Source organism: Dendrobates tinctorius, unplaced genomic scaffold (assembly GCF_039654945.1).
Source record: "Dendrobates tinctorius isolate UK_male_01 unplaced genomic scaffold, ASM3965494v1 ptg000151l, whole genome shotgun sequence".
Taxonomy (NCBI): domain Eukaryota; kingdom Metazoa; phylum Chordata; class Amphibia; order Anura; family Dendrobatidae; genus Dendrobates; species Dendrobates tinctorius.
Genome location: NW_027361818.1, coordinates 29,989,662 through 30,012,250, shown reverse-complemented (window position 1 = coordinate 30,012,250; position 22,589 = coordinate 29,989,662). Strand labels below are relative to the sequence as shown.

The window sequence follows — 22,589 nt, the reverse complement described above, 5'->3', positions numbered from 1 at the left end:
CTATCGGAAAGAGTCTTCAGTGCAGCTGGATCAATCCTTACAGAAAAAAGGACCCGTCTGTCAACCCAAAATGTGGATGATCTAACCTTCATTAAAATGAACCACGCATGGGTTTCCAAGGATTTTGTCCCACCTTCCCCTGATGACACATAGGGTGACAGAAAAATGGCTTGCTTTGGTCCACCTCTTCCTGGTACTTCACCTATTTCGCCTTTTGCATCAGCTGAATGTCCAACATCAACATATGCCACTTTCTAAAACTCCCTAACTGTGCTGCCTCCCCCCCATGGCCGGGGTCACCACCTACCGCACGACACCGTGCGAGTGCCGTTGCCTTGGACAGGTGGGTAGGCCGACTCTTGGGCGCGGGCACTGGCACAGGGTCCCTCATAGTGCAATCAAGTGTCTCTGACGGCGGTGGTGCACACCCGCCGTCAGACACACCGCTGTACTGAGGGGCCCAGTGCCAGTACCGACGCCCACGAGTGGGCCCCCCTTGCTTGGGCAGGGCCCCAGCATTTGCAATCTTTACCTCTCCCTGCTCCTCCTCTGTGTAATCTGGGCCGTCAAATCAATACTGTGCCTGACACCGTCTGAGCCTGCCTCCTGAGACATATATTTTGAATGTGTACGCTATCCATACATGTTATCCGGGGATACGGTACCCTTTCTAACCTTTGTGCAATGACGTGCAATCCATACTGGGCCTAACACCGTCTGAGCCTGCCTCATGCTGTATAGACATATATTTTGAATGTGTACGCTATCCATACATGTTATCCGGGGATACGGTACCCTTTCTAACCTTTGTGCAATGACGTGCAATCCATACTGGGCCTAACACCGTCTGAGCCTGCCTCATGCTGTATAGACATATATTTTGAATGTGTACGCTATCCATACATGTTATCCGGGGATACGGTACCCTTTCTAACCTTTGTGCAATGACGTGCAATCCATACTGGGCCTAACACCGTCTGAGCCTGCCTCATGCTGTATAGACATATATTTTGAATGTGTACGCTATCCATACATGTTATCCGGGGATACGGTACCCTTTCTAACCTTTGTGCAATGACGTGCAATCCATACTGGGCCTAACACCGTCTGAGCCTGCCTCATGCTGTATAGACATATATTTTGAATGTGTACGCTATCCATACATGTTATCCGGGGATACGGTACCCTTTCTAACCTTTGTGCAATGACGTGCAATCCATACTGGGCCTAACACCGTCTGAGCCTGCCTCATGCTGTATAGACATATATTTTGAATGTGTACGCTATCCATACATGTTATCCGGGGATACGGTACCCTTTCTAACCTTTGTGCAATGACGTGCAATCCATACTGGGCCTAACACCGTCTGAGCCTGCCTCATGCTGTATAGACATATATTTTGAATGTGTACGCTATCCATACATGTTATCCAGGGATACGGTACCCTTTCTAACCTTTGTGCAATCACGTGCAATCCATACTGGGCGTGAGAACGGCTGGCGAGCTGTTAAGCAAGCTACAGCACCTGTCCAGACAAGTACAGGGATTCCCTAGCGAGGAGACTTATTTGATTGTTTTCAATGTTGGGACAGCAATTTTTGGGGAGCACTATACTCTGGAGAATGATAGATGGGGCCCACCATACACTGGAACATTCCAAAGGTGGACATCAGACACTGGAGCAGCATTTACAGGGCCCATTATACACTAGAGCATTAGAAATGGGGCCCATTATGTTTGGAGCATTATTTGGGCCCATAAGACAGTGGAGCTTCATCCATGGGGACCAACATATACTGTAGCATTATGTGGAGCTCATCATATACTGTTTCAAACATTATATGGGACCAATGATTCTGTATGGAGAAATAGATGGGCCTCGTCATGAGATGTAAAAAGTGAGGTATTTTTCATTGTACTATACCGCTATTTCTCTGCCGTATCGGAGCATGATGAGTTGTGGTATGTGTTAAAGGGGCGCTCTTTCGCCCAGGGCACATGAAAACCTGGAGCCAGCCCTCCCCCCCCACAGTTTGTAGCCAAATAACCCCCATTTTTCAGTGCGTAACTTGTAATATGAAGTTAATTAAGGTTGACAAGCTTAAGAAAGAAGAATTGATGCTTTTGGCATTCAAATGGGCACTGTAGGTGTGTTTCCTGTCCTCCTCTCACTGCCGACTTTTATTCCCCATTGACTTACATTGGGTTTCGTGTTTCGGGACGACCCCGACTTTTCCCTATAATCGGACGATCTTGCTCGACCCGACTTTTGGAAAAGTCGGGTTTCACGAAACGAAACGCGACCCTAAAAAACCAAAAGTCGCTCAACTCTATCCGCCACTGTAAAAAAATAGTCCCTGGTCTCACTTTATGGCAAATGCTGCGTGGTAACTTTTTCACACAGCAATGCCAAAAGTGAGACTAGGGACTATTTTTTTTACAGTGGCGGAGGAATACAGTGCGGAAGGATACCTACCTCCCGACACTGGATTCCTTGAGCCCCTAGAGAGCGGTCGCATCAGCTGATGCTGCTGTTCTCCACGGGAGATCGGCGTGGGACATGTGTGGATTTCTGCGGATCAGGGAGTATATGGCTTGTTTGTTATATTCATATTTTTCCTTAGATAACACTGGTTTCGGGGAACAATGTGACAAGTATTGGTGAGTATGTACTGTACTCTGTGTTATATGTACTGTATGTCTATGTATGTATTGTATGAATGTATTGTATGTAGTATGTATGTATTGTATGAATGTATGTATGTTGTATGTATGCAGTATGTTGTATGTCTGTAGCATGTTGTATGTATGAAGTATGTATGTAGCATGTATGTAGTATATATGTATGTTGCATGAATGTAGTATGTATGTATGAATGTAGTATATATGTAGCATGTATGTAGTATGTATGTAGTATGTATGTATACACAAGACCCCCGGCAGACCCGTACAGATCACCGGCAGCCGGCACAAGCCCCCCGGCAGGCCCGTACAGACCCCCGGCAGCCCGCACAGACCCCCGGCAGGCCCGCACAGACCACCGGCAGCCGACACAGGCACCCGGCAGTCGGCACAGACCCCCGAGAGGCTCATACAGACCCCCCACAGTCGGCACAGACCGCGCATCATGATGCGCACAGACCGCGCATCATGATGACGTCATTTCAGCAGCCAATCACAGCCATGCCAATAGTTAACATGCCTAACAGGATGTGCCCACACTTCTGAGGATTCCCATTGGCTGAATAAAATCGAGCAGGCTGATAGCTTTATGTGAACTTCCGATTCCGGTATCCGATACGAAAAAAGTATAGGAAGTCAGTATCGGAATTCCGATACAGCTAATATCGGCCGATACCCGATACTTGCAGTATCGGAAAGCTCAACACTAACCACGAGCCGTACTGGGCAACATAGAAGAGGTGTTCGTGATGCACACAGCCGAAGTGGCGTTGGAGACGGGTTTCATGACCATGTTGTGGACTGATTTCTCGAGGACCGCTCACATGACTTTTAATACTGAATCGATTGCAACAGAAAGGAGACAGCAGTTGTCAACTGTGGTTCAAAATTACCTCTCTTCCCTTTTCGATGTTCTCCCTCACAGTTCATTCCCCTTTGACTACTGGGCCTCTAAACTGGACATCTGGCCTGAATTGGCACAATATGCCTTACAGGAGCTCGCTTGCCCTGCCAGTAGTGTGCTATCAGAAAGAGTCTTCAGTGCTGCTGGATCAATCCTTTCAGAAAGAAGGACCCATCTATTGACCCAAAATGTTGGTGATCTCACCTTCATTAAAATGAACCATGTCTGGGTTTCAAAGGATTTTGTACCACCTTCCCCTGATGACACATAGGTTGCCAGCAAAATGGCTCGCTTTGTCCTCCTCTTCCTCCGACTTCTCCAATTCCTCCATTTGCAGCTGCTGAACATCCAGCCTACACCTCAACATATGCCAGTTTTTCCACCTCCCTAACTGGGCTGTACCACTCGCCATCAGAGACACCAACGTACTATGAGGGGCCCTGTGCCAGAGCCGGCACCCACGGGTTGACCCCTCCCTGCTTGCTCAGGGCCCCTGCGCTTGCAATACTTACGTCTCCCTGCTCCACCGCTGTGACGTCTTCCGCGTTTCCTGACAGTGACATTCAGGACAGAGAGCGCGATGATGCCACGTCTGTGCGTCCTCTGCCTGAAGAGTCACAGTGCAGAGAGCTGGAAGGTGGTGATGCTGAGGAGTCCAGAGTAGAGCAGTGCCCAGCGAGGAGAGGTATTTCATTATTTTTTATGCTTGGAGCAATATATGGGGAGCATTATACACTGGAGAATTATATATGGGGCCCATCATATGCTTGAGCATCATATATAGGGCCCATTATACACTGGAGCATCATATGGGGCCCATTATATATGGAGCATTATATGGGCCCATCATACACTAGAGCATTATAAATGGGGCCCATCATACACCTGCGCTTTATAAATGGGGTCCATCAAACACTGGAGCATTATAAATGTGGCCCATCATACACTGGAGCATCATACATGGGGCCCATCATATACACTGTGTGCAGAATTATTAGGCAAGTTGATTTGAGACGATTCTTTTTACTATTGAACAACAACTATGTTCTCAATCAACCCAAAAGACTCATAAATATCAAAGCTTAATATTTTTGGAAGTTGGGGTGGTTTTTTTTTTAGATTTGGCTATCTTAGGAGGATATCTGTTTGTGCAGGTAACTATTAGTGTGCAGAATTATTAGGCAACTTAATAAAACCCAAATATATACCCATCTTACTTGTTTATTTTTTTCCAGGTAAACCAATATAACAACACAAAATTTAGAAATAAACATTTCTGACATTCAAAAACAACCAAAAAAAACAGTGCCCAATGTAGCCACCTTTTTTTACGATGGCACTCAAAAGCCTTCCATCCATACAATCTGTCAGTTGCTTGATCTGTTTGCGATCAACATTGTGTGCAGCAACCACCACAGCCTCCAAGACACTGTTCCGAGAGGTGTACTGGTTTCCCTCCCTGTAGATCTCCCATTTTATGAGGGACCACAGGTTCTCTATGGGGTTCAGATCAGGTGAACAAGGGGGCCATGTCATTATTTTTTCTTCTTTTAGACCTTTACTGGCCAGCCACGCTGTGGAGTATTTGGATGCATGTGATGGAGCATTGTCCTGCATGAAAATCATGTTTTTCTTGAACGATACCGACTTCTTCCTGTACCACTGCTTGAAGAAGGTGTCTTCCAGAAACTGCCAGTAGGCCAGGGAGTTGAGCTTCACTCCATACTCAACCCAAAAAGGTCCCACAAGTTCATCTTTGATGATACCTGCCCATACTAGTACCCCACCTCCACCTTGCTGGCGTCTGAGTCGGAGTGGAGCTCTCTGGGTTTATTGATCTTGACTCGGGCCCATCCATCTGGCCCATCAAGAGTCACTCTCATGTCATCAGTCCTAGTCTTGACGATTTATCTTATGTTTCTTGTTGAAATGTGCTCGTTTTTCAGCCTTCCTTACCTCGACCATGTCCCTGAGTATGGCACACCTTGTGCTTTTTGATACTCCAGTAACGTTGCAGCTCTGAAATATGGCAAAACTGGTGGCAAATGGCATCTTGGCAGCTTCACGCTTTCCTCAATTCATGGGCAGTTATTTTGCGCCTTTTTTATCAACACGTTTCTTGTGACCCTGTTAGCTATTTGCCATGAAACGCTTGATTGTTCAGTGATCACGCTTCAAAAGTTTGGCAATTTCAAGACTGCTGCATCCCTCTGCAAGACATCTCACAATTTTTGACTTTTCAGAGTCAGTCAAATCTCTCTTCTGACACATTTTGCCAAAGGAAAGGAAGTTGCCTAATAATTAAGCACACCTTATACAGGGTGTTGATGTCATTAGACCACACCCCTCATTACAGAGATGCAAATCACCTGATTTACATAATTGGCAGTTGTCTTTCAAGCCTATACAGCTTAGAGTAGGACAACATTTATAAAAAGGATGATATGATCAAAATACTAATTTGCCTTATAATTCTGCAAACAGTGTATATGGGGCCCATCATATACTAGAGCATCATATGGGGTTCATTATTTATGGGGCATCACATGGAGCCCATTGGATATGGAGCATTACATATGGGGACCAGTATATTTGGAGCATTACATGGGGCTCATCATACACTGGAGCATTATAAATGGGGCCCATTATACACTGGAGCATCATATGGGGCCCATTATATATGGACCATTATATAGGCCCATCATACACTGGAGCATCATCCATGGGGACCATCATACACTGGAGCATTATAAATTGGGCCCATCATACACTGGAGCATTATAAATGGGGCCCATTATACACTGGAGCATCATATGGGGCCCATTATATATGGAGCATTATATAGGCCCATCATAAACTGGAGCATCATCCATGGGAACCATCATACACTGGAGCATTATAAGTGAGGCCCATCATACACTGGAGTATCATTATATATGGGGCCTATTATACACTGGAGCATTATAAATGATGCCCATGATACACTGGAGCATCATATATGGGGCCCATTATACACTGGAGCATCATATGGGGCCCATTATATATGGAGCATTATATAGGCCCATCATACACTGGAGCATCATCCATGGGGACCATCATATACTGTAGCATTATGTGGAGCTCATCATATACTGTATGGAACATTATATGGGACAATATATTTATGGAGCAATATATGGGGCTCATTATTCTGTATGGCGCACTAGGTGGAGGCCATAATACCGTATGGAGGAATATACTGTCCGGTTTTTGAGCTATTGTAGAATTTAAAATAGATATCACTCATGTAATGTAAGAAGTGAAGTATTTGTCATTGTACTATACCTATATTTCTGTGCCGTATCGGAGCATCATGAATTGTGGTATGTGTTAAAGGGGCCCAGTGAGACTCTTTGGCATGGGGGCCCATGAAAACCTGGAGCCAGCCCTGCCCCCCCCCCCACAACTTTAGCCGAATAACTCCCAGTTTTCAATGCGTAACTATTATTATAAAGTAAATTAAGGTTGACAAGCTTAAGTAATAAGAATTGATGCTGTTGGCATTGCAATGGGCACTGTAGGTGTGTTTCCTGTCCTCCACTCCCTGCCGACTTTTCTTCCCCATTGACTTGCATTGGGTTTCGTGTTTCAGCCGGACCTTCGACCTTTCCCGATAGTCGGCCGATTTCGTTCGACTCGACTTTTCTGAAAGTCGGGTGGTCAGAAACCCGACTCGACCCAAAAAAAGGCAAAGTCGCTCATCTCTAGTCATTAGTTTCAGAAATTCCCTCCGTTTGTGAGCTCCTGTGTTGCATCACCAATAGGCCATCTCTGACACTCATTTGATTGTTCCAAAGCCATAGGTAAACACTCGGTGACCACACGAGGCAGTTGCGTAAATTAAAGCACTGTAGTCACTATTTCCAGGCCTAATCAGTGATTCATTACACTGGTCCTGGTCAGTCCTGACTACTCAGTGTGTGAGTTAACTAGTTTCATTTTTTTGGCTGCAGGGAAAGCATTCTATTTAAATTCATCAGTAAAGTTCATCTGGCAAGTTTGGGTTGACTACTTTCCTTGGTGACAGTTTTGTTGTATCCTAGGGATCCCACCCTGGTACATGGTCTGCATGCTGACAACCAACCTACACATCCTCTGTGATGGGTTGTCAGCTGAGGCCTCTGATGATTATATCTCTGATATAATATGGCATATAATCAAACATGAGATCCATACACCATATATTACTGTAATTTGCTTCAGATATAGCACAGTCGGTTTCGTATTTATTATTGTTATTTATTATTATAGCGCCATTTATTCCATGGCGCTTTACATGTGAGGAGGGGTATACATAATAAAAACAAGTACAATAATGTTAAACAATACAAGTCACGACTGGTACAGGAGGAGAGAGGACCCTGCCCGCGAGGGCTCACAATCTACAAGGGATGGGTGAGGATACAGTAGGCAAGGGTAGAGCTAGACGTGCAGTGGCTTGGTCGATCGGTGGTTACTGCAGGTTGTAGGCATGTTGGAAGAGGTACAGTAGGTCTTCAGGTTCTTTTTGAAAGTTTCCATGGTAGGCGAGAGTCTGATATGTTGTGGTAGAGAGTTCCAGAGTAGGGGGGATGCGTGGGAAGAATCTTGCATGCGATTGTGGGAAGAGGAGATAAGAGGGGAGTAGAGAAGGAGATCTTGTGAGGATCGGAGGTTTCGTGCAGGTAAGTACAAGGAGACAAGGTCACAGGTGTATGGAGGGCAAAAGTTGTAGAAGGCTTTTTACGTCATGGCTAGGGTTTTGAACTAGAATCTTTGGGTAATTGGGAGCTAGTGAAGGGATTTACAGAGGGGAGAGGCTGGGGAATAGCGGGGGACAGGTGGATTAGTTTGGCAGCAGATTTTAGAATAGACTGGAGGGGTGCAAGTGTGTAAAGGCCCTGTTACATGCTTCAATGTCCCAGTGATCCCACCAACGATCCGACATGGATGGGATCGCTGGGACATAGTTAGCTGATCGCTGGTGAGCTGTCACATAGGCAGACTCACAGCGATCAGGACCAGCGAGCACGCTGGTATCCAGGGTAAACAGCGGGTAACTAAGCATTTAGGTACCCACTGTTTACCCTGGATACCAGCTCCCAGCGTCTGCTGTATGTCGCTAGGAGCTCGCTGATCATTGGTCTCTCGCTGTCACATGCAGCGATGTGTGCTGCCCAGCGGGAGACCAGTGATAGATTTATGGCCCAGACCATTAGGCAATGATTAACGATCAGCCAACTGATCGCTTATCATTGCTACATGTCACACGCAACGATGTCATTTCGACATCACTGCAACCTCACCAAACTGGTGATGTTGCAATGACATCATTCACAATATCATTGCGTGTAACGGGGCCTTAAGAAGGGAGGCCACAGAACAGGAGGTTGCAGTACTCAAGGCAGGAGATGATTAGGGCATGGACTGGGGTTTTTGTAGATTCTTTGTAGAGGACTGAACGAATCTGTAGGGAAGGTGACCTGACGGACGGACGGTCTAGTCAGAGTGAAGAAAGATAGGTTTGCACAGTGTAGGTAGGAGTCAGTGATTACAGTGGGGAAACAACTAGGAAAGTGTAGTGGACGTGCAGTACCTTGGGATGACCATTAGATGGCAGGGTGGAGTGTGAGCAAAGGACTTTACAGCAGCTTAGGGCTTTAGAAACCGTTGGTCATGGGGGGCGTGGTGACAGTTAGAGTGACAGTTTCAAGGAACCGGGGGAGTTATAAATACTGAGGGAGGGTTCCAGAAAGTTCCAGTCCCCAGGGGGAGCCCAGGTGACAGGAGGACTTCGCCAGTCTGTGTGCCCTGAGGAGAATCCGACCAAGGGGACTGAGGAGAGGAAACGTCAGGGGGGTGGTCCTGACAGGAAAGGACCGCAGCAGAGACAAGGCTCTGGGTGGAGGACACCGTATGTGTAACGACGAAACTGACCAGTAAAGTGCTGATGGTGTACGGGCCTAAGGCGGCCACAGTAACTGAGCTGTCAGGATTGTCACAGTGTGAGACGGGACGGTACGTATAAATACGTCCCTAGCGTAACGTACGGTGTTGAAGCGGCCCTGGACACGGAGGGCAGAGAGAGAGATATCGCGGTGTACCGCGAGGACCGTCAGTCGGACGGTGGACAATAAACTTGGACCTGTTGCACCCAGAATCTGCCTCATCGTGTCTCTGTTATCATCTCTGCGCGGTAAGAAGTGGGATCACCCCCTATCACCCCCCAGCTCGGCCCGCCACCGACACTACATTTGGCGTAGTCGGCAGGATCGCCGCCGCTAATACGCTATCTTCTGCGGCGGGCCTGCAACTGAAGTACTGAGGAAAACTTGGACTGCTCTATTTCGGATTATAAACACCTGTGGACTACCAATTACTGACCTGTGGATTACAAATTGGGACGCTGTGTCGGATCTGTGTTGCTTGCAGAGGATCCAAGGCAGTAGCTGATTCTGCCCAAGATGGCGGTATTACTTCAGCGCAGAGGAGAGGTCCGGGTGTTTGCAGTTGTTCAGAATGGACTGGGACCCCCTCCAACGTACCCCAAAAGGAAGCAATATATGCCCGGAGATCGACGTTTCCATATATTGGACCCTGGCAGATGGGTGGAAAGGTCTGCCAACGCCCCACCCAGCAGGAGGAGTGGCACAGAAGAAAAACTTGGCTGCGGCTGTCTGACGCCATTCGAGTGCTGCCCAACGGACGGTATGAGATGCTGCGGGTGTCGGGGCATCGGCCGCCTAGAGTGGCAATGGCGGCGAGAGATGGAGCTGCACCAGAAGTCATCTTCAGATTTACGGGCAGGCAGCGGGATGCTGAGCCGGGGAGCGGAGCCTGAGGGGAGTCAGCGAGAACGGCTGCCACCAATACCAGCAGAGGACTTCTCAGCGGAGCCCCCGAGTCTGGAGGGAAGGCCCGCAGGACAGTGGAGCAAGGAACGGAGGATGCGGGGGAAACCGCGTGATGATGGGACGGAGGCCGCAGCACCGGGGAAGGTGAGAGTACCCCCGGCCCTACCAGTGCCTCCGCAAGCGGCCCCTACCATTCTGCTGCAGCACGCAGCCCCCTGCGCACCGGAAGGCCTAGTTACCACGGGCCCCGTGGTGTATGCGGAGCTGAGTGAGGACCCCGCTCATGTCCCCGAACTACCCCGCCCGGAGTCTGTGCTTTCCCTGCTAATAGCAGCTGCATCGTTGAAATCGGCCGTTACTCCGGCTCCGTTGGAAGTAGTGGATGCGGCCTGTCCTGAGGCCGCGGTTATGCCGCTACTGGAGTCGGCTGCGGCCGACTTAGTGGGCCTTGTGATTCCAGCCTCCAAGGACCCGGTTGTCCCCATTTGCCACCTGGCCCCGGCGGCTGTTGAGCCGCAAAAATCATCGGCCGCCTCTGATCCACGTCCTTCCTCGGTTAAGTCCCGCCCACCGGACTCCAGGGCTCATGCCAGACCCTCTGTTTGGGTCGCAGGAGTTATAGAGAAGAAGAGGGCCAGGGGGCAGGAAGTCTGGAACCTGCTCCATGAGAGGGGAGAGGCTGGCATGGCGGCTGCACGACCCCCGGGACGGCTCGTTTATACTATCTTGCAGAAAGGGACACTTCTTGCATCCTGGGAGCTCCACGGTTGTGGGGTCCCATACTACTGACCACCAAAAGGAGGATTGAACTGTCAGGAGTTCGTTGCACCGTTGTGCAGGTCAAAAGGACAGTTCGCGGTCAGCTTTTAAAAAAAAAAAGAAATGTTTATCTGTGATTTTTATGTCTGTTTTTCTATGTTCCTCTTACAGGATAGTTTGTGTTTACTTTTTAGACTGACAGAGCGCGGGATACTTAGAAGAGAGGGAGTGTCCATGTCCAAGGAAGGGAGGAGGAAAGGAGACATGCAATGTTATGTTATATTTTGGTTTTAAAAGCAAGAAAAAAAAAAAAAATTATAAAATTGGGTACTTGTGCTATTATAAAGTTGTTTAATGTATAATATGCCAAAGTAAATGCAACAGGTCCGGGTAAGGGAAGGTCTGCGGGACCAAAGGAAAGTGTGAGATCCGGTAGGGATCTAAGAGTTGAGGAGGTCTGGGAGACCGGGACGCCGACCATGACATGTAATTGAAAGAAGGAAAATGAGTTGGAAGACGTGAGAAAGACAGCCGTCCTAGGTCAGGTCCCCAACACCACGGACACCCCTGAAGAAGGAAAGGCGGGTGCCGGCAATGATCTGGTAGGTGAGTGGCCTCGATCATGGCGTACCGGATAGTCAAAGGTAACAGTAGGGGAGAGTAGGGGAAAGATACACGCCGTAGAGAGAATACGGGTGTACCTTGCCCAATTTGAAAGACGTTGTCATGTGGCGTGCGCGCTGGTGAGTAGCAGTAGGCTGCTCAGAGCATAGTGCTCCCAGTATGGTTCGGACCCCGCAGATAGTGGGTTTGGCTCAACTTCTGGTCCAACAACAGAATGTAGGTGTAGATTCAGAACGACGAAGGCAGGGATGACGATTGTCGAGGACGACAATGGACAAAGGAAGGGAGAGTGTAGGGAAGGTGACCTGACGGACGGACGGTCTAGTCAGAGTGAAGAAAGATAGGTTTGCACAGTGTAGGTAGGAGTCAGTGATTACAGTGGGGAAACAACTAGGAAAGTGTAGTGGACGTGCAGTACCTTGGGATGACCATTAGATGGCAGGGTGGAGTGTGAGCAAAGGACTTTACAGCAGCTTAGGGCTTTAGAAACCGTTGGTCATGGGGGGCGTGGTGACAGTTAGAGTGACAGTTTCAAGGAACCGGGGGAGTTATAAATACTGAGGGAGGGTTCCAGAAAGTTCCAGTCCCCAGGGGGAGCCCAGGTGACAGGAGGACTTCGCCAGTCTGTGTGCCCTGAGGAGAATCCGACCAAGGGGACTGAGGAGAGGAAACGTCAGGGGGTGGTCCTGACAGGAAAGGACCGCAGCAGAGACAAGGCTCTGGGTGGAGGACACCGTATGTGTAACGACGAAACTGACCAGTAAAGTGCTGATGGTGTACGGGCCTAAGGCGGCCACAGTAACTGAGCTGTCAGGATTGTCACAGTGTGAGACGGGACGGTACGTATAAATACGTCCCTAGTGTAACGTACGGTGTTGAAGCGGCCCTGGACACGGAGGGCAGAGAGAGAGATATCGCGGTGTACCGCGAGGACCGTCAGTCGGACGGTGGACAATAAACTTGGACCTGTTGCACCCAGAATCTGCCTCATCGTGTCTCTGTTATCATCTCTGCGCGGTAAGAAGTGGGATCACCCTATCACCCCCCAGCTCGGCCCGCCACCGACACTACAAATCCATGAAATATTTTTGATCAGTGTCAAGCATTACCCTGACGCAGTGAGCTTGTGGGACTGGGGAGAGTTAGCAGCTAATCACTTTTATGGATAGATCCATTGAGGGAGTCAAGTGAGATGGAGAAAGATGATGTCAGAGACACCGCACCACACTTGCTCATAGAGCCAGTGCGCGTGTCCTGAGTACAGAAGCAGTGCTAAACGAGGTACAGGAGGAATAAACAGATGGGAGGTCAGACAAAGCCAAAGGTCATACACAGGATCACAGTACAGTACCAGGGAGGAGACAGAGCGGATAATCAGGGCCAAGCAGAGATCAAAACCAAACAGACGTAGAAGGTACCAGGCAGAATCCAAAGCGATATCCAGAGAACAGACCGAGTCATACACATAGAATCAAGTAACCAGAACACAGCACAAACACACTCAGGGATCACCACACAATGCCAAGGGCGAAGGTATAACTGACGGGGATGGGAGCGTCCTGAGGCTATAAGAAGCCTCCCCAGAACCAGGGAGAGGCCACAATCATAGCCCCAGGTGTGCAGGTAAGCCTGCATCGGGATCACAACCTTTAACCCCAGAAATGCCAGTCATCAGCACTGGTTCCAAACATTAACCCCACGTGTGCGAGTCAAACCCGCACTGAGATCATGACAGTTGAATTCTGTTTTGTCGATATTGTTTTAGAAATCTAGCGGAGAAGGAGGATGAACTAGCAGACAGACATTATGGGATTCTGGTTAGTAGGGAGGTGATATCTGGTCCAGAGATGTAGAACTGTGTGTCATCAGCATAGAAGTGATACTGAAAGCCATGAGATTCAATGAGCTGTCCAAGGCTGAAGATGTAAATGAATAAGATTAGGGGCCCTAGGACTGTACCTTGCGAGACTCCAACAGATAGGGGGCGTTGTGAGGAGGTGGTATGCGAGTGGGAGACGCTAAATGTCCGGTCTGTTAGGTATGAGGAGATCCAAGATAGGGCCAATCTGTGATGCCAAGAGATGAGAGGGTCTGTAGTAATAGGGAATGATCCACTGTGTCAAAAGCAGAGGACAGGTCCAGCAGGAGGAGGGCAGAGTAGTGTCGCTTGGCCTTGGCGGTTAATAGGTCATTGATGACCTTAGTTTGGGCAGTTTCAGTGGAATGGTGCATCCGGAAGCCAGATTGTAAGCGGTCAAAGAGGGAGCAAGAAGAGAGGTGGACGGACAGTTCAAGATGGACGTGTTGGTCCAGTAGTTTTGAGGCATAGAGGAGAAGTGATATAGGGTGATACCTAGATACAGACGATGGGTCAAGAGAGGGCTTTTTGAGGATAGATGTGATTGAGGCATGTTTGAAGCTTGAGGGGTAAATACCAGTTGTTAGTGACAGGTTGAAGAGATGCGTTAGGGTTGGGTTGAAGACTGTGGTGAGGTTTGGGATGAAGTGGGATGGGATCGGGTCAAGTGCACAGGTGGTGAGATGTGATCTTGAGAGTAGAGTGGAGAGTCGATCTTCTGTAATGGTGGAGAAGTTCGTTTTGGAGGTGGAGGGCTGAGCAGTTAGGGGGAAGATCTCTGGGTGTTGTCGACAAAAACTGTCTCTGATGTTATTAATCATCTGTTTGAAGAATGAGACAAATGTCTTCAGCTGAGATAAGTGGAGAGGGAAGAGGTGCTGGGGGATGGAGGAGAGAATTGAAGGTGTTGAATAGCTGTTTAGGGTTGCGAGACAGGGAGGATATAAGAGATGAGAAGTAAGTTTGTTTAGCTGTGGCGAGTGTGGTCTTGAAACTAGTGAGGGACTATTTATGATGATGATATCTTGTGTTATCAGGACTGCACTATTTCACATTGGGGATGCATTACACATGTAGCTCTTCTACATTGTCATTTATATTGTCTTGCAAAAGTATTCATCCCTTTGGCTTTTTACCTAGTTTGTTACATTACAACCTGTGTGTAAATATTTTTGTAGTTCGATTTCTGTGTGATGCATTTGGGCTAAATAGTCTAAGTTGGTGAAATGAAGTGAAAAAATACAGGCATAAATTAAATTGGCATGTGTATAAGTACTCCCCCCCTTTTACGGTGAAGCCCTTAAAATTTCTGGTGTAAGCAATTCCTCTCATAAGTCACATGTTTAGTGACGGGACGTCTCCCTGTATGCAATGTAAGTGTCACATGTCGGTCAGTGCATACATTTTAACTTTCCCGAAATGCCACAGAGGTGGTAAAAACATTAATAAGAAGCATCAGTAACCAAACAATATGGAGACTAAGGAGAGCTCCAAACAACACCAAGAAACCCAAGGAGATCTTCAATCAAGAAAGTGACAAAGTTGTTGAGAAGTATAAGTCAGGGTTGGGTTATAAAAAAAAAAATCTCAGTCTCTGATCCCCGGACCACCATCAAATCCTTTATCAGTATCATCAAATGGAAAGAACATGGTACCAAAACAAACCTGCCAAGAGAAGTAGCCCACCAAAACTCTCAGGCCAGGCAAGGAGGGCATTAATCAGAAAGACAGTACAGAGACCAAAGGTAACCCTGAAGCTACAGAGCTACAGAGTTCCCAAGCAGAGACTGGGATGGATTGCGGTGTAATGGGAAACTGGTAAATGTTTTGGATTGGCTGAGTCGCAGCCCAGACCTTAAGAAGCAGGAGCGAAACGCGCGTCGGGGCTCGGTGCGGTGCATGGCGTTCTAGACTATGGGTAAGAGGACCTCTTTTCATTGCTCTGATTGTCATGGCTAGGGTTAGTCGGAGGTTATCATGCTCCGGTGGGTTTTTTGGCCTGTTTACCTCAGTACAGGGTAGCCTTGGCAGTACATGCTATTATTGATAACATTGGAGGCCGCCTGGTGCAACATTGGGGCCGTGCTTAGTTGGATTTTTTTACATTCACTATTTATGACATATCCAATACTTTACCCTTTATATTTGTGTCCTTTACTGCATATTTGTGACTTGTCCATCTTGCCGATTCACGGTTTGTCTTATTGCCCGCCTGGTATTATCATTGACTCTTCGTAACTCATGACTGTATTTATACATGTATTTATGTTATTGTCCTGGTTTTCTTGAACATTAATAAATAATTTTTTGTACTCTTAGTATTTGGACTGGGATTTAATAATAGGCAATCATGAAGAATTACTGTTAACCAGAGATATAAGTTCTCAATTTTTCTCTCATGACATCTTAATCCAATGGAGATTCTGTGGTCAGACTTGGAGATCACTGTTCACTGGAGGAAATATCTAACCTGAAGGAGGTGGAGCAGTTTAGCCTTGAGGAACAGGCAAAATCCCAGAGCAAGATGTGGAAAACTCATAGAGCCTTATCCAAAGCGGCTTGCAGCTATAATTGCCGCACTAGGGAAGCTCTACAAAGTACTGATTTTAGGGGGGTGAACAGTTATGCACACTTAAGTTTTCAGTTCTTTTGTCCTATTTGTTGTTTTCTTCAGAATAGAAATAAAATAATATGTTCACAGTTGTCGGCATGTTCTTTACATGAATTGATGCAAACCGTAAAAAACTGTGATATTCCAGGTTATGAGGTAGCAAAACACGAAAAATGCCAAGGAGGTTGTAATGGTGCTGCAGTGCAGTACAGAGCAACCTCTACCAGGGGGTGCTGGTGAGGGGAGAGAGATTGCACACACAGCGCAGCACCACTGAGCAGCAGCACAGACACCACCTTTTGGCGAAAGAGAGGTCAGACGAGCCGAGTCAGAAAGCAAGAGGGAACAAAGTACCAGAGGTCACAGTGATACACATAGTCAAATACAAGCCAGGAGTCAGAACCAGATTGGAACAGAGATAACAGAGATGTGAGACAGTAAAACAGGTCAGAAGACAAGCCGGGTCACCTACTAAGAGGTCCAAGCACAAGGAGCGAACACTAAGGCAAGCGGGATGGCAGAACAGGGAAGTCACGAGATCAGAGTAAACGGGCAGAGGACAACACACGGCATCAAGGGGTCTGCTGCTGTAGCCTGGGAGCATGAACTATCACTGACATTGGTCTGCAGGCCACAGCAGACAGAACTAGCCCCACAGAACCCAAAACGAGGCAGAGAAGGTTAACTCCTGCACGACCAGACGGGGGAGAGAATAAACCCCGGCCTGGATCATGACAGAGGGTGAATAAAGGAAACACTACAGGAAAGAAAAGCGCCAGTAGGGTCTTATCTGAGGATTATTCCAAATTTACAATCAGTTTGCACTCACCTGATCTTTCTTAAGATAAAAGCATATAGATTCCTCGGAGCTGACAGCTTCTGCAGATCCACAGGTCAAGCCGATGACCGAATCATAGTTTTAGAAACGGAACATTTGTGGATATCATCCGTGCTGCTGTATAAATACCGGTCCAGGCGTGTAGAAGATAAGAAATAGTGTTTTATTCTCAACGCATCTCGAAGTTAATAGCACTTCTCCCTCAGGAGATTCTAGAATATTCAGGATTGAGAGTCCTCAGCGGTTGATACCTTTTAATGGCTAACTGAAAAGATGGTGACACATTGCAGCTTTGGAGACTACTCAGGTCTCTTCATCAGGCATTGACTAATACAAAATCTGAAGAATAACAAATTTATACACAACACAGCACAGAAATAACCCAACAGCTAATTGGGTTATTTCTGTGCGGTCTTGTATATAAATATGTGATTCTTCAGATGTTGTATTAGTCAATGCCTGATGAAGAGACCTGAGTAGTCTCGAAAGCTGCAATGTGTCACCATCTTTTCAGTTAGCCATTAAAAGGTATCAACCGCTGAGGACTCTCAATTCTAAATATTCTTCTATCTACTGGCTAACACGGTACAAAGATATATATCTGGATCACCCTCGCACCCAGGGCGGCGGGGTACTCGGTACCGGGCCCGTTGAGCTCAATGGGAGATGTCACGGTAGCTGTGACCCGGTCTGTGGCCCTGGGCGTCCATTGTAAAAGGGAAGATGATGTCGAGCGTGTGGATGATGATTAAAGTTTATAAGTGAATGATTCGTGATGCCACCTGTGGTGTTCGGCAATGAAGGTGTTAAGCTGACGCTGCAGACAGATCCTCTGGGACAGATGGTGCGTGTCATGATCCAGGTTGGGATTTCGCTTTGGCCCATCCTGGGCAGACTATGGGTTAATTGTGCTGCCTCTCTCTGGCAGAAGACGGCTATTTAATGCTCACTGGACCTAGGTCCGGTGTCAATTACACTCCTGCCCTCGGCTGAGTTAGTTGACCTTGTACGTACGTGTGCCTTGTGCCTGATAACTCGTTGCTTATTTGGTTCTGATCCGGTTCTGTCCCTGTTACGAGTTCTGCCTGCCCCTCTTGTACGCACCGCTCTCTCGTGTATGACTCTCTGTTTGTGACCCGACTACTCTCTGCTCATCTCTTTGGTACCGCACCGCCCTCTTGTGTATGACCTTTGGCTTTGTCTGACCTCCCGTCTGTTTATCCCTCCTGTACCTCGTTTGCCTGTACTGTGTATAACCTCCGTTTTGCCTAACTCTGAGTTTTCTATCATCTCTGAAAGCAGGACGCTAAGCCCCGCCCCATTGCGGTCACATGACCATAGGTCCTGTGCCTGCTTGCTAAAGCTTCAGCATCCGGGTCCCGTGCATCTGTACTTTCCAGCTATTTCAGTCCCCGGGGCCCCTACAGTACAGGTGAGTCCCTGCTCAGCGGAGGCTGCATGCCGGTGCTGTCAGGAACCTGATAGTGTGGTGTAGCAATGATGGTGTGGCCCTCCACAGGTAGGGCTGTAGTCCCAGGGCAGTGTAGATGAAGAGCTAGTGAGGAGAGTGTAATGGTGCAGTGTTAAGCACAGAGATGGAGCAGCGCTGAGTGTGTGCCTTTCCTGAACGTCTCTTTTCTAGCGCCTATGGTGAAGTACTCTCAGTACTGAGTTACACTGGAGTTCCTTGTTTCAGATGTCCCTATGAACTCTACTTGTACGGCAGACAGCTGTAGCCTGCTTCGGGGACTCCTTGCTGCTAAGTCCCGGCTCAGTCACGTTGCTGTTGTGCCCCCAAGTCTTGCATGGGAATAAAGTGGTGACAACTTCTATTCCTCCGGTGTCTGCTGCAGGATCATCAGTATCCATACAACCTCGGGGACCGGACCCCGGCTATGCGCTTAGAACTTGAGGAAGGGCTCTGCTCTAACCCTAATCCTTAGTTCTCTTCTTCTCCTTACGTTACGTACAAAACTATCTTTCTTATGGAGAATTAGGCTTTCTGAATATCTCTTTCCTGTGCCAGCAGATCCAGGTCACTGAGGTCTGCTGCAGCACTTCCTTTACTCCATCCCTCTCAGGGGATCTTCTCTCACCGACTACTCCTGAATCCTATCTTCTCCCGCTCTTTGGTGCAAACTAAGCTCCACCCGCCTCCCAGCACTCTTCGTGTTCCAAGCAGGGAGCCACCAAAGGTACTTTGCTACACTACTATGTTGTGTGGGATGCAGGTGTTGGAGTGTGGTCAGGTGTCTCCACCTTACCTGGATGGTGGGGTACCACACCTCAGGAGGAGGTGCAGTACTTCTGTGGCGACTGAACCCTCAGGGGCGCCACATATCTTTCCTGTATCGGGAGATTCTAGCATCTCAGCAGCACGGTTGATATGCACAAATTTTCCATTTCAAAAACAAGGAGGGTGAATACATTCACAAGCCACTGTACACGTATGTCCACCTGTTTGTTCAGCTGTATGTAGCCCTGAATGTCGCCCTGTTTATACCCCTGTATTTACACCTGTGTGTATATATATATATATATATATATATGGACACATACTGTATACTACCCCAGTATGTAGAACTCTATGCACACGGATGGCTGAGCAGACTCTTTCCCTGCAGTGCTGTAAGCAGTGCAGTGCGATCACCTGGCACAGGTAGGACACACCTTCCCCAGGTATTTATCTGTTCCGCTGTGAACGTTCGTCCAGTATCCTGACTAACGGCTGGAGAGACTGCAGGCTGACATCATGGCACGGCGCTGGCATCTCGTCCTCGTACTGGTGGTACTGATCGGCTACAGCTTCTACCAGAACCTACAGCGCCGGGTACAAAGCGCTGAGCGGTAAGTCACTAATAATGGGCTGCATGAGAAAATGTGTGTGAGACAGAGAGCGAGGAGGAAAGGCAAAAAAATAGAGAGAGCAAAAAAAGTCCAAGAAAGAGAAATAAAGAAAGATACAAAGAGAGAGAAGAGAAACAGAGAGAATTAAAGAGAAAGGAAAAATGAGACATAGAAAAAGAGCAAAGAAAGTATCACACTGAAAGAAGGAAAGGAAAACGTAGAGACAGAAAGAGAGAAAGCATGAAAGAAAAAGGCAGAGAGAGAAAATGAGGAAGAAAAAAGCGTCAGATGATGAGAAAGAAGCAAAGAGAAAAAAAAGAAAGTGTGATAGAGAAAAAAGAAAAAAAACAGGAGAGATCCAGAAAGAGAAAAAGTGCGGAGGAGAGGGACAGATATGAAGAGATTACAATATAGATCAAAAGAGAGCGAGAAAGACAAACAGAAAAAGAGTGTGAAAGAGAGACTAAGAGATATAGCTACAGAGAGAATGAGACAGAGAAAGACAGAGGATAAGAGAGATAGAGAGTAAAACAGATAAAAAGAAAATGAAAGTGAGAATGCTGAGGTAGAAGAGAAAGGGAGAGAGAAAAATAAAAGAGAGAGGAGAAGAGGAAAGTCTCCCGCCGGCTGTGCGGCAGTGGATGGTGGATCGTTCCCATGCACCGTAGGTGAGCAGTGCATTGGGCATTACCTCCGCCACATGTATGTAAATGGAGGTTTTGGATGTTTTATCACCAGTTGGTTAAAACAATTCTCATGGTCTTTTTAGATGTTTATAACTTGTCATCATTGCGTCTGAGCTCTGTGTAATCCATGCTTTTCCATGGTTGATATTCCTCCATCATGTTTTTTCCTCCTTACTATATAATGATACTAAACATACAAAACCCAAGATGAAAAAAAAAAAAACATAGTAAGCAAATCCCCTGCAGTAAATAAATAATCAGCAATAATGAATGAAAATAATGTAGGGAGCTTAGTTAACATAATATTGATAGAAAAAACTATAAAAGCCATCCCACCACGTCATGGTGACCATATTCGGGATGGCCCTGACCTCTAGTATTAAACCTTATGATTTGTGAAATGACGCACATGTGGATGATACTATACATGTAATTTTACTATACATGAAGTGTAATTTTTAATATTTCCTAATGAAAAGTGTTTCATCATTCATTGGTGGTTTGTGGCTACACAAGCAGTAGTCTCTTGTATAATAGTACACCACGTTATTTTTATATTACTCTTGATGTAGAGGGGGGGTAATTTTTGCTACATTCCTATCCTGGTTACATATTATGTGTTGTATGAATACTTTCCTAGCGGTGATGAGTGAGTGTGCTCGCCACTTGTCGATAGAGCATTGAGGTGTCGTGTACTCTCGGTACTCCATCTAGTAACCCTGGTGCTTGAGCACATGTTCGAGTTCCCGTCCTGCATATTTGCAGCTGTTTGGCAGCCACTAAACACACAGGGATTGCCTGTCATAGCCATGTTGATTACTGGCATTACCTGATACTAATTGCTGTTCCCTAACATTGTTCTCTGAACAAGGGTGCGCAAATATTTGGGCATCACTATACCTGACCTCCTCATGTCCGTCTTGAAACGTGCAGGGCGAGAGGCAATAAACAATAAATGGAAATGTAAAGTGATCCCCGAAGTGTTCAAGTGTGGGATCACCTGTCATCTGGGGCTTGACATGGTGGAAGGAAGGCGGATCAGGGTGAGAATTATGTGTTCCACTCTTGACTAGTGAGACTTGACTATGTGGAAGACAGGTTGATGCTGGAAGACATACTGAAAGCATTATCTGACATCCAATCTACCACCTGCTTGTTCTGACTTCAAAAGTGGAGGAAACCAACAGTCGATGGTTTCTAATTCTGGGTGGGAACTAGGAATGTTCAAACTTGCTTGGTGATACTCAGTTATCACTCGAGTATCACTTTGCTCAGATATACTCATTAATCAGCAAAGGAAAAAAATTTTTTGTCAGCTCACCAAACCGTAGCAAATGCGAAGTCTGGGGGAATGCAATCAATCCTGGGCGGTGCAGGGAACTTGGATTCATTAATCAGCAAGTATTGGGCAATACTTTATGTAAAACTCGAGTCACATCATCAGATGGTTATAAAAGAACAGGTGCTACCCACCCACAATGACAACATTGCACAGCTCTGTGACACTTCCAGGCGTAAGCTTGTCCAGGCCTGTGTGCACAGCATAACGAATCAGAGGCCTGTAGTGTTGATACTGTTGCTGAAGCTGATCCATCATACTAAGAGCCCTTGTAAGGGATAATTGTTTGCCTTGCTGTTTGTATCACATAAATTCTGCATTTAGTCTAGGGAGGGATAGAGTTGTAGGAGCAGGGACAGTGGCAAAATGCAGCCTGTAGACAGGGTGTGACGCTAGTCACTTCTCATGATCAAGCCGTGAGTCAGAATTGTCAAGGAGTTCAAGGTCAGAAGCCAGGAGGGTATGTCATAAACAGAAGGAAGAGACAAAAGTGTGGTCAGGTATCGTTCTGAGGTCAGAATACCAGGAGGATAACAGATCAGGGCAGAAGGGGTTAAACAGATAAACA

The 22,589-nt window shown here is 47.1% G+C and overlaps 1 protein-coding gene across 1 annotated transcript in view; it reads left to right on the top strand.

Annotated features, from left to right (window-relative positions):
- Window positions 1-19,857: 19,857 nt before the first annotated feature.
- LOC141050277 (alpha-2,8-sialyltransferase 8F-like) overlaps window positions 19,858-22,589 on the top strand; it is a 173,447-nt gene continuing 170,715 nt past the window's right edge. The window contains exon 1 of the mRNA XM_073547164.1: window positions 19,858-19,996. Within this exon, the coding sequence (XP_073403265.1) occupies window positions 19,902-19,996 (95 nt within the window). The 5' untranslated portion in view covers window positions 19,858-19,901. The remainder of the gene's footprint in view (window positions 19,997-22,589) is intronic.